Consider the following 12,276-nt stretch of genomic DNA (forward strand, 5'->3'; position numbering starts at 1 on the left):
TCTTTGCCAGGCAAAGGTCCTCCACAACCTGGCACTGGTCTTCCTTTCCAGTCTTATATTATTTTCCCTCCCCACACTTTGTGCTTTAGTCAAACTGTGCTTTTCTTTGTCTCTTCCTCCATTCCTACTCCCCATAGAGTTGCCATCCTACACGTTTTTCTTTTCAAATGTTTTATTGATATTTTCTATTTTTTCATTATTGTCATTTCCTAAAAAATTCCTTACCGCATCTTGAATAGAACATTCCCTTGTAACAAATATGTATAGCCAAACAAGACAAATCATAACAATTGTCATGTCTGAAAAACCATATATATATTATATATACATATATAATGTATACACACATAAACATATATATGTATGTGTGTATATATATACATATATATACATACACATATATATATATTTCATTCTGCATTTCCCTGATCATGCTTTGCTTCTGTTTCTTGTGTCTGAAATGTCCTCCTCTTTCCTTGTGGGTTGGCATACCTACCCATCCTTTAAAGCCCAACTCAAATGCTACTTCTTCCATTATAGGTCCTTAGATACCCCATTGGAAATTACCTTTATCTGTGGACCTCATTGTTTGACACTTTTGTGACACACTTCTCATATAATATTATGTATAAAAGTTATGTGTTTGTGACTTCTTCCTCTATTGACAGTATTTCCGTGAGGGGAAGAACTACTCTTATTTAAACTTTGTATGTATTTCCTCTAATGCCTATCACAAGTGTCTGCACAGAGCAGACAATTAATAAGCATTAATTCTGTCCATAATTCAGTCCTTTAATACTCTGAAAACATTCCTCATGAACATTCACAATAGTAACATCACAAGATTATGTTCAATTTCAATTCAACCAACATATATTAAGCTCCTGTTATATGCCAGGCACTGTAGAAGATATGGGGGAAGGGGGATAAAAACAAACAAGAATGAGTTCCTTAAGAGTAGAAACTGTCTCTTGCCTTTCTTCATATCCCCAGTGCTTAATACTGTATCTAGCACACAGTAGGCATTTAATAATTCTTACCAGCTGACTGACTGAAACAGTCTCTGCCCTGAAAGACCTTGCATTCTCTTAAGGTAAAATAAAATATACACAGATAAGAAAATACAAAATATATAGTCCGTTCTGCTATCACTCTTATTTTGAAAACTTGAATTTGTTCCAATACAATTTATATATTAGGGAATGATTTGAGCATAACATAAATCTTGTTTGTTTATTCACAATTTTGCTCTTGAGAAACATTGAAAAAAACACAGAAAAATGTGTTCACAACAATTCACAAGCTGTAACCTTTTCAGGACCCAATTCCACAAGCAAACTTCAGGTCTTTTTATTTTTCATTTGTTTGTTTTGAAAATTGTATTTTATTTTTTCTAATTATAATATTCACTACAATATTTCCAATTTCAACATTCATTTTTATAATAATTTGAAATTCCAAACTTTTTTCTCCATCCTTCCCTCCCAAGACTGCAAGCAATCACTCTGGGCTGTGGGCTGAGGAGCACTGGTGTGCCCCTCCCTTCTCCTCCACCTTCTGCTGTGGCTTATAAGCCCCCAACCCTGGAGCTGTGGTCTGCTGAAACCACCTTCTTGCTTGCCGTGATTGGATTTTGCCAGCCTGAATCCTGTGGGAACTAGAAACACATACTGAACAGCCCAACGCCATGATTTTTGTGAATTTCCTAACCATTTAACATACATAAAACTGTGCTACTATTTTTATTAGGTTCCTATCTTGTTTTGTGTCATTAACAAAGTTTTCAGGATCTAATCTCATGTTCCTCATAAACCTTGTGAGTTTTATTACATAATTTTATATAGCATGGTGATTTTAAATATATATATGCATATACACACATATAATTTCCCGGTTATATATAAAAGCAAATTTTCATGTTCATTTTTTAAAAAACGTTGAGTTCCAAATTCTATTCCTCTCATCCTTTCTTCCCCCTTCCCAGACATAGTAAGCAACTGAACTTAGATTATATGTGTGCAGTCATGAAAAATATATTTCCATATTAGTCATGTTGTGAAAGAAAACACAGACCCCCCCCAAAAAAAACCTATGAAAATAATAAAGTGAAAAATAATATGCTTCAATCTGTATTCAGAGGCCATCACAGTTCTTTCTCTGGAAGTGGATAACATTTTTCATAATAGGTCCTTTGGAAGTGTCTTAGTACTGCTGAGAATAGCTATGTCATTCACAGTGGATCATCATACAATATTGCTGTTACTGTGTATAATGTTTTCCTGGTTCTAACTCATTTCACTTTGCAGCAGTTAATGTAAATCTTTCCAGGGTTTTCTAAAATCATCCTGCTCATCATTTCTTATAGCACAATAGTATTCCATTACTACCATATGGCACAACTTGTTTAGCTATTCTTCAAGTGACGGTTATTCCCTCAATTTCTAATTCTTTGCCACTACAAAAAAAGCTAGCATGGTGATTTCAAGGAAGCCATCTACCAAGTTATAGCAGAACCAATTCATATTTTCCATTTCTCTAGTCATTAATGATTTTGAACATTTTTCCAGTGAAAGCTTTTAGTTTGTATTTATTCTCTTACAAACTTTTTGTTCTGGCTAATTTGGAAATGTAGTTTGTATGACTTCATATGTATAATGTGTCTCATTTCTTGCAAAGTAATTTGCATGAAGGAAGGTCATTAATATCTGATAGGAAGGATCAGGAAAAGTTTTGTACAGGAGGTAGCATGACAGCTAAGTCTTGAAGGAAGCTAGGGGTTCCATAAGGTAGACTTCCAGACATGGAATTAACCAGTACAAAAGAATGGAGACAGGAAATCAAAGTTGTCTACTGAGAACAGCAAGCAAGTCAGTTTTGCTCAAATGTAGAATGCCTGAAAAGGGAATAATGTTATATTAGTGTAAAAAAGTAGGCTGCAACCAGATTGTAAAAGGTTATAAATGTCAAGTAGTTTGTATTTTATTCCAGAGCCAATAAAGAGGCATTAAAGTTCCTTGAGTAGTGTTGTGTCATGGCAAGACTTATTATTTAAGAAGATCAACTTCTTCTTAAATGACAGACAGAGGGGTTTACAGACAGGTTGTGGCCAGAAGCACCAAGGTCAGGACACTCCAGGGCAGGAAGAGGTTCCAGACTCATCCCAAACTCCTACAAGGAGTGGGAACAGGGGCCACCTGGCAGCTCTGTTGCTCACTACTAAGTCACAGATCCAAGGAGGAATGAGGACAGGACCTGAACCCAGGAAGGGCTTGCCAAAGTAAAAAGCAGCCCTATCCTGTGTACCAATCAAGAAGCAAATCCAGAGTCAAGCAGCAGTGGTGTGTGACCTAGACCCTGGGAGTAGAGTAGCGTCTCAGTTCCAGTTTCTAAAGCCCTCAGAGAAATAACAAGGGCAGGCTGATAGTACCTGAGTTCAGCAGCAGCCTATTGTTGCTCAGACCCATCCCAGGTCAGATAATTGCAGAGCTCAAACCAGGAGGGCAGTGATCAGACTTTGTCATGGTGGGACTGATTTAGAAGCACTGAAAACTTGCAAATCCCCTGCATGAACTGTTTCTGAGAGCCTAGAATAACATAACACTCAATACCCCAAGAAAAAAAAAACAGCAGGGCCTGCCCAGATCTTCCCTCCAGAAATGCACAGAGCCTAGTCTTAACATCAAGCCTAAAGTCAAAAAGTATGCTGAAGAAATGAGCAAACAAACAAAATAATTCTATCATAAAAAGTTAATGTAGTTATAGGGTGTTCAAATCACAAACCCAAAAGAAGAGAATTGCTCCAAAATATCTATAAGTAAACCCTCAAATAAAAACACAGTCTGGGGACAAATTCAACTAGAATTCCTGGAAGAAATAAGCAAGAGGTTTTTTTTAAGTTAATTTTATTAAATAAATAAAATGATGGTTTTCAGAGGAAAAAGTTGGAAAAGAAATGAGAGATAAGGAAAAAGGAATTGGAAAGAGAATTAGGAATTTAGCACAAGAGATAAAAAACCTTACCCAAGCAACAAACTACCTGAAGATTAGAATGGACCAAATTTAAACCAATGACTCCATGAGACAACAAGAAATATTTAAAAAAAAAAAGTAAAAGATTTTTTAAAAAATAGAAGAAAATGGAAGGTATCTCACAGCAAAAATAGCTGACCTGGAAAAAGGGATCAAGAAGAAAAAAATTAAGAATCCTGAAAGCCATGAGCAAAAAGAGCCTAGACATTGTATCTCAAGAAATCTTAAAACTGCCTATCTCTCTTAAAACAAGAGGGGAAAATAGAAATATAAAGAATTCACTGGTCACTTACTGAAAGAAATCCTAAAATAAAATCTTCCAGGAATATTATAGCCCAAATTCAGAGCTGTCAGGTCAAAAGAAAAAGTACCACAAGTAGCCAGAAAGAAAGAATTCAATTACTAAGGAGTAAGTCAAGATAATGCATGATTTAGCAGCCACCACTATGAAGGAGAGGAGAGTTCATTTCAGAAGGCAAAGACACAGGTTGTGAAAATGGAATGAACAATAAGCTTGCTCATCACCTTGATTTGCTTGAGCTCCCCTAGAGGCTGAAATAACCTGGGAATCAAGATAATCCAATCAGGAGGCAGAATGAGTGTTGCTTCAGTTTGACATACCAGTGATGCATTGTGGTATCTACTGGGTGAACCTGGAACACCTCTGTTGTGCCAGTGACCATAGGGCTGGCTCAAACTGGTTCACACAGACCCCATATGGACAAGAACTTGAACGAACACCCTGGTTCCAGGTATTATGTATGCGTCCTATTCTCTTGACTCTCTTTGTTGTAAATCCATATAGAACCCTCAATCTATGGAGTGGTTTCCCTTGTGTGCATGTGCTGTATTTACTCAATAAATGTTTCTGATTTTATGAACTGTGCCTCTGTAACCTCTGTTCAGGCAGATGCTGTACCCCAATTAATCATCCTGTCACAATTAATCAAGGCTTACAGCCAAAGAGCAACAACAAAAAACAAACCCTGAGGATCATTACATGGGAGAAAAAAAAATGAATCTTGAATGAAACAGAGAATCTCCAAGCATTTCTTATGAAAAAACCAAAGCTGAGTAAAAACTTTGAAGTTCAAACACAGAAGTTAAGAGAAAAATGAAAAGTTAAATATGAAGGAACAATCATGAGGTCTACACACAAATAAATTTGCTTACATTTAAATACAGGGAAATGATAAATGTGACCCCTCTGAACCCTATCATCTTCAGGGATCATAGAAGGAGTCTTCCATGACAGGTTTGTGAGTGGTTCTGTTGTTGTCTTGATGATCTTAAAAGAATAGAAAAAGAAAGAGGAATATATTAGGGGAGAAAAATAAAGGAAGGCTAAGAAATCATCTTGAGGCAACTAGATGGCTCAGTGGATACAACTCTGGGCCTGGAGTCAGGAAGACCTGAGTTTAAATCCAGCCTCAGGTATTTACTAAGCTGTGTGACCCTGGGCAAGTCACAGCCTATTTACCTTAATCCACTATGCCAAGAAAACCTTATCAACAGCACTGGTATATTATGGTCCATAAGGGCATGAAGAGTCAGATATGACTTAATGACTGAACAACAATGAGGAAATTATCTCACATAATCAGGGTGCACAAGTAGAAGTCTATATAAATGAAGAATAAGGAGTAGGAGTAGTGACTGACACTTGAATCTCTTACCTGAACTGGTCAGTGGGGAGAATATACATATTCACATCTAGGTACAGAAATACATTTCACTGAACAGAGAAATAGGAGGGAAAGGGGAGGAGGGAGACGCATTGAAGGAGGAATTAGACCTAAGGAAAATAAACTCTAAGGATATACAAAAATATTTAAGAGTTCTTTTTGAGGTGGCAAAGAATTGGAATGTGAGGGAGTGATTCCCATCAAGTGGGAAATAGTTGAACAAGTTACAGTATAGAAATGTGTTGGAACACTATTGTGTAATAAGAATAATGAAAGGGATGGTCTCAGAGAAACCTGGGAAGACTTGTATGAACTGGTACAAAATAAAGTGAAAAGAATCAGGGGAGCAATTTATACAATGACACAAAATTGTAAAGACAAACAATATTAAAAGGCTTAGGAACTCTGATGAGTGTGATGATAAACCATGATTCCAGAAGCCTAATGATAAAACATGCTACCCACCTCCTGATAGAGAAGTGAAAGACTCAGCAGTGAAGAATAAGATACATATCTATCTCTCTATCTCTCTATCTCTCTATCTATCTATCTATCTCCTTTTGGTCATGGCCAATATGGAAATTTGTTTTACTTGATTACACATTTGTAACAGGTTTTCATCTCTTTTTAAAATTTATTTTTGGTTTGTAGCATTCATTTTTATAAGATTTTTGAATTTTAAAATTTTCCCCCTTCCTCCCTCCTCCCCAAGATGACATGCAATCTGATATAGGCTATACAATCATATTAAGTATACAATCATATTAAGTATACAATCATATTAAGTATATTTCCACATCAGTCATGTTGTGAAAGAAGAATCAGAACAAAAGGGGAAAGCCATGAGAAAGAAAAAACAAAACAGAAAGAGAGAAAAATTTGTATGCTTCAATCTGCATTCCAACTCCATAGTTCTTTCTCTAGATGTGAGTAGCATTTTCTATCACGAGTCTTTTGGAACTGTCTTAGATCATTGCATTGCTCAAAAGAGCTAAGTCCATCAAAGTTTGTGATTGCACAATGTTGCTGTTACTGTGTACAACATTCTGGTTCTGCTCTCTTCACTCAGCATCAGTTGATGTAAGTCTTCTTTTTTTCTTAAGAGTGAGGGAGAGAAGGGAGATTTTTCTTTCTTTGAAAAGAATAAAATTTAATTTAAAAACAGATGTAAACCTGACCTGCATCCCTAATTGATAAATAATCAAAGGATATGAACAGGCAGTTTTCAGAAAAAGAAATCAAAGCTATCTAGAGTCATATGAAAAAATATTCTAAATTCCTGAGAAATACAAATTAAAACAACTATGAGGTACCACTTCACACCTACCATAGTGGCTAATATGACAAACAGTGGGGGTGGAGCCAAGATGGCAGAGTAGAAAGATGCACATACTATAGCTCTTCCCCCACAGCCTATAAAATACTTGTAAAAAATGACTCTCAACAAATTCTAGAGCAGCAGAAGCCACAGAACAACAGAGTGAAAGAGACCTCCAGCCAAAGGTAACCTGGAAGGCCAACAGGAAAGGTCTATCCCATATGAAGCTGAGGTGAGCCCAGCCCTGGCCTCGAGGCACCAGGAGGAACAGGATCAGAACAGGCCTCCAGGGCAGAATCCCCAGCAGGGAGGGTCTCAGATCCCTCAACCCACAAACGCCAAAGAAAGTTTCAAAGATCAGTGACAAGGCTTTCCCAGCTGGGTGAGAGGGGAGCACGGTCCTCCTCAGCATGGCCCCAGGCAGCAGCGCTACATGGCACTGGCCAAGTTGGATGGCAGCCTCCGTTATGTGAGCAATTCAGCTTACAGCCCCAGGAGGAATTGAGCAGCTGACCTGAATCTCAGCCCTGAGCATGGTCCTGGGGTGAGGAGGAGCACTAGGACCCTCCTCTTGACAAAGGATTCAGAAGTCAAGTAACTGGCTGGGAAAATGCCCAAAAAAGGGGAAAAAAATAAGACCATAGAGGGTTACTTTCTTGGTGAACAGGTATTTCCTTCCATGCTTTCAGATAAGGAAGAACAAGGCTTACTATCAGAGGAAGTCAAGGCTTCTGCATCCAGGAACTCCAAAATGAATATGCAATGGGCTCAGGCCATGGAAGAGCTTGAAAAGAGAGGCAACAGCTTGCTAAAGGAGACCCAAAAAAATGCTGAAGAAAATAACACCCTTAAAAATAGGCTAACTCAATTGGAAAAAGAGGTCCAAAAAGACAATGAGGAGAAGGCTTTAAAAAGCAGAATCAGCCAAATGGAAAAGGAGGTTCAAAAACTCACTGAAGAAAATAGTTCTTTAAAAATGAGAGTGGAGCAGAGGGAAGATAATGACTATACGATAAAACAAGAAACTACAAAATAAAACCAAAAGAATGAAAAAATAGAAGATAATGTGAAATATTTCATCGGAAAAACAACTGACCTGGAAAATAGATCCAGGAGAGACAATTTAAAAATTATGAGACTACCTGAAAGCCATGATCAAAAAAAGAGCCTAGATATTATCTTTCATGAAATTATGAAGGAAAACTGCCCTGATATTCTAGAATCAGAGGACAAAATAAATATTGAAAGAATCCACCAATCACCTCCTGAAAGAGACCTGAAAAGAGAAACTCCTAGGAATATTGTGGCCAAATTTCAGAGTTCTCAGGTCAAGGAGAAAACACTGCAAGCAGCTAGAAAGAAACAATTAGAGTATTGTGGAAATACAATCAGGATAACACAGGATCTGGTAGCTTCTACATTAAGGGATTGAAGGGCTTGGAATAGGATATTCCAGAAGTCAGAGGAACTGGGATTAAAACCAAGAATCATCTACCCAGCAAAACTGAGTATAATACTTCAAGGGAAAAAATGGTCATTCAATCATATAGAGGACTTTCAAGCATTGTTGATGAAAAGACCAGAGCTGAAAAGAAAATTTGACTTTCAAACACAAGAATCGAGAGAAGCATGAAAAGGTAAACAGGAAAGAGAAATCATAAAGGAGTTTCTAAAGTTGAACTGTCTACATTCCTACATGGAAAGATAATATTTGTAACTCTTCAGACTTTTCTCAGTATTTGGATAGGTGGAGGGATTGTACACACACACTTATAGACAGAGAGCACAGGATGAGTTGAATCAGAAGGGATGATATCTATAAAAAAAATAAAATTAAGGGGTGAAAGAATATATTGGGAGGAAAAAGGGAGAAATGGAATGGGGCTGACTATCACTCATAAAAGAGATAAGAAAAATCTTTTTCAATGGAGGGGAAAAGTGAAGCTTACTCTCTTCACATATGGCGTAAGGAGGGAATAACATGCTTACTAAATTTGGTATGAAAATCTATCTTACACTACAGGAAAGTAGGGGAGAAGGGGACAAGGGAGATGATAGAAGGGAGGGCAAATGGAGGAAGGGAGTAACTAGAAGTAAACACTTTTGGGGAGGGACAAAGTCAAATGAGAGAATAGAATAAAGGGGGGACAGGGTAAGATGCAGGGAAATATAGTCTTACAAACATGACTACTATAGAAGTCTTTTGCAAAATGACACATATATAGCCTGTATTGAACTGCTTGCCTTCTCAGTGGGGATGGGTGGGGAGGGAGGAAGGGAGAGAAGTTGGAATTAGAAGTATTAGAAATGAATGTTGAGAATTGTTACTGCATATAACTGAGAAATAAGAAATACAGGTAATGGGGTATAGAAATCTATCTTGCCCTACAAGAAAAGAGAGTAGAGATAAGGGAAGGGTGTAGTGTGAAAGAAGGGAGGGCACATTGAGGGAAGGGGTACTCAGAATGCAAGGTGTTATGGGGTGGGGGGAGGGGAGAGGTGGAGAGAAAAATTGGAACTCAAAATTTTGTGGAAATGAATGTTGTAATCTAAAAATAAATAAATTTTTAAAAATAAAAATAAAAAATAATATGACAGAAAAGGAAAATGGCAAGTGTTGGCAGAAAAACTAGGACACTAATATACTTTGGTGAAGCTATGAACTTATCCAACCATTCTGGAGAGCAATTTGGAATTATGCTCAAAAGGATACAAAACTATGCATACCCTTTGACCCAGGAATATCATTACTAGGTCTGTATCCCAAAGAGATCAAAGAAAAAGGAAAAGCACCATTACGAACAAAAATATTTATCTCTTTTTGTTGTGGCAAAGAATTGAAAATTGAGGGCATGCCCATCAATTGGGAAATGACTGAACAAGTTGTGGTATGTGATTGTGCTATAAGAGATGATGAGTAGGGTAACTTCAGAAAAACCTGAGAACACATATATAAACTGATACAGTGAAGAGGGCAAAACCAGAACATTGCACATAGTAATAGCAATATTGTACAATGATTGACTGTGAATGACTTGGCTATTCTCAGCAATACAATGATCTAAGACAACTATAAAGGACTCATGATGAAAAATGTTATCCTCCTCCAGAGAAGGAACTGATGGAGTCTGAATGAAAATTGAAACAGACTTTTTAAACTTTCATTATTTTTCTTTGGGTTTTTTTTGCTTGTTTTGGTCTGTTTTCTTTTGCAACATGGCTAATATGGAAATGTTTTGCATGACTTCATATGTATGATCTGCATCAAATTTTCTGCCTTCTCAAGTTGGGGAAAGGGGAGGGAATTTGGAATTCAAAATTTTAAAAAAGTGAAAACGTTTTTTGCACGTAACTCATAAATATTGAATAAATGAAAATATATTGGGGGGGGGAACTTGACCTGCATCTTAAAACACACATAAAATGTAGGATGGCATATTCATGTGAATAACATATGTGGTTCTTGTCAAGAAAGAGCTAAGCATCTGAAATAAAATATATTTTAACATAACATTCATTTATGGCACTTCTCCAAAATCATTTCCAATTTCAGAAGTATCAATAAGTACCACAGGAATATTAAAATATTTTTAACTAGCAACTAGTCACACGCTAGATTTCAGAGGTCTTCATCTAGCCAATACAGACCTTTAGATTTGTGATTTACAGTAGCTTTTACTGCTAAAAGACATGAAAAACACTTTTTTCTTTGAAAACTGGGGAAGCTTGAAAACTCAGTATGACAGACTACCAAATAAAACCCAGCCATCAGTACATCTCCCCTACAGTACATCTCCCCACAGGCATTCAGAGAATGGAACAGGAAACAGCCAAAGTAGCTCTTTTAAGTATTTCACCTTCTCTCTAGATCTTCTCTCTTGCTGTTGGAAAAAGGGGAGATATTACAATTGGCTCACTAAGTTAGTCAGTAGTTAAGAACAGAGCACTAAGGACGCCAATATACAAAGTTTGATACTTGTAAAAGTTCTGTTGCAACCCCATATTCATTCAGTTGGTCCACAAGATCACTTCAAGAAGGAAATACGGATGGCTGACACAGCACAATTATTTTTATGGCATCAGTGTCAACACCATCATCACAAAAAACATGCCCATCTCAAAGGGCACTTCAATAAATCAAGTTAAGCTAAGAATAAGAGGGCAGGAGATTAATGGTGAGTTGGACGATCCTTCAGACCCTTCACAACTCTAAAAATCATTCATCAATGGCTACTTTTAAAAACACACACACATCTATTTGAAGTATAATTCTCAGAATCTTTTTATTTTAATGTTTTCGTACAACAGAAATCCCAGAACGATTCACACAGAAAAAAAATTAGTCCTTTCTAGAAACAGTAATTAAACTTGCAGAAAAACACAGGTTTCTGCTGACAGTTAATATTCGGATTTAGCAGGTATCGACAACCAATCAAATTACTCATTTCTCCTGTCTCCTTTCTACCCCCTCTTCATTAAAAAGCGAATCCGTTCATCAGGATTTGCCAGCTTGGCAACTGGAGCAATCGCTATGAACTCAGTGCTTTGGTCTTTCGACCTTAAAGCTCATGGTGACAATCCCGTCTATTCCAGCCAGTATCTCATCGTTTTCTTGGACAGGTCCAACTCCTTTCGGAGTCCCCGTCAAGATAATGTCGCCTTCTTCCAACGTTATTATCTTGGAGACATAGCTGATGATGTAGGGGATGGAGAAGATCATGTCGGACGTCTGGCCCTCCTGTCTCAGCTGACCGTTGACCTTGAGCCAGATCCTCAGCTGGTGCGGGTCCGGGACCTTCTCCTTGGGCACGAACTCGCTGACCGGGCACGACGAAGTGAAGCCCTTGGCCAGGGTCCAGGGCAGCCCCTTCCTCTTGCACTCGTCCTGCACGTCGCGGGCAGTCATGTCCAGGCACAGGGCGTAGCCCCCCACGAAGCCCAGGGCCTGGTCCTCGGGCACGGCGCAGGCGCGCCTGCCCATCACCACCGCCAGCTCCAGCTCGTGGTGCACTTGGCGGCTGTAGGCGGGCAGGAGGATCGGGGAGCCTTCCGGGGCATAGGCGGTGGAAGGCTTCAGGAAGATCACCGGCTCGCTGGGCACGGCGCTCTTCATCTCCTGCACGTGGTCCGCGTAGTTCCTGCCCACGCACACGATGTTTTTGCCCCACTCCCAGAAGCGGGGCAGCTGCCGAGCCGCAGCCATGTCCGGAGGTCCGGAGCGAGCCAACCCAAGTGTCACCGGGT

At 38.4% G+C, this 12,276-nt stretch overlaps 1 protein-coding gene across 1 annotated transcript; it reads right to left on the bottom strand.

The window, feature by feature from the left end:
* Positions 1 to 11,289: 11,289 nt before the first annotated feature.
* On the bottom strand, positions 11,290 to 12,235 carry FAHD1 (fumarylacetoacetate hydrolase domain containing 1). Its single transcript, XM_072599589.1, has one exon. It carries the CDS (start codon positions 12,233 to 12,235, stop codon positions 11,570 to 11,572), a length of 666 nt encoding a protein of 221 aa, XP_072455690.1. The 3' UTR covers positions 11,290 to 11,569.
* Positions 12,236 to 12,276: the final 41 nt, after the last annotated feature.

Source organism: Notamacropus eugenii, chromosome 1, assembly GCF_028372415.1.
Source record: "Notamacropus eugenii isolate mMacEug1 chromosome 1, mMacEug1.pri_v2, whole genome shotgun sequence".
NCBI lineage: Eukaryota > Metazoa > Chordata > Mammalia > Diprotodontia > Macropodidae > Notamacropus > Notamacropus eugenii.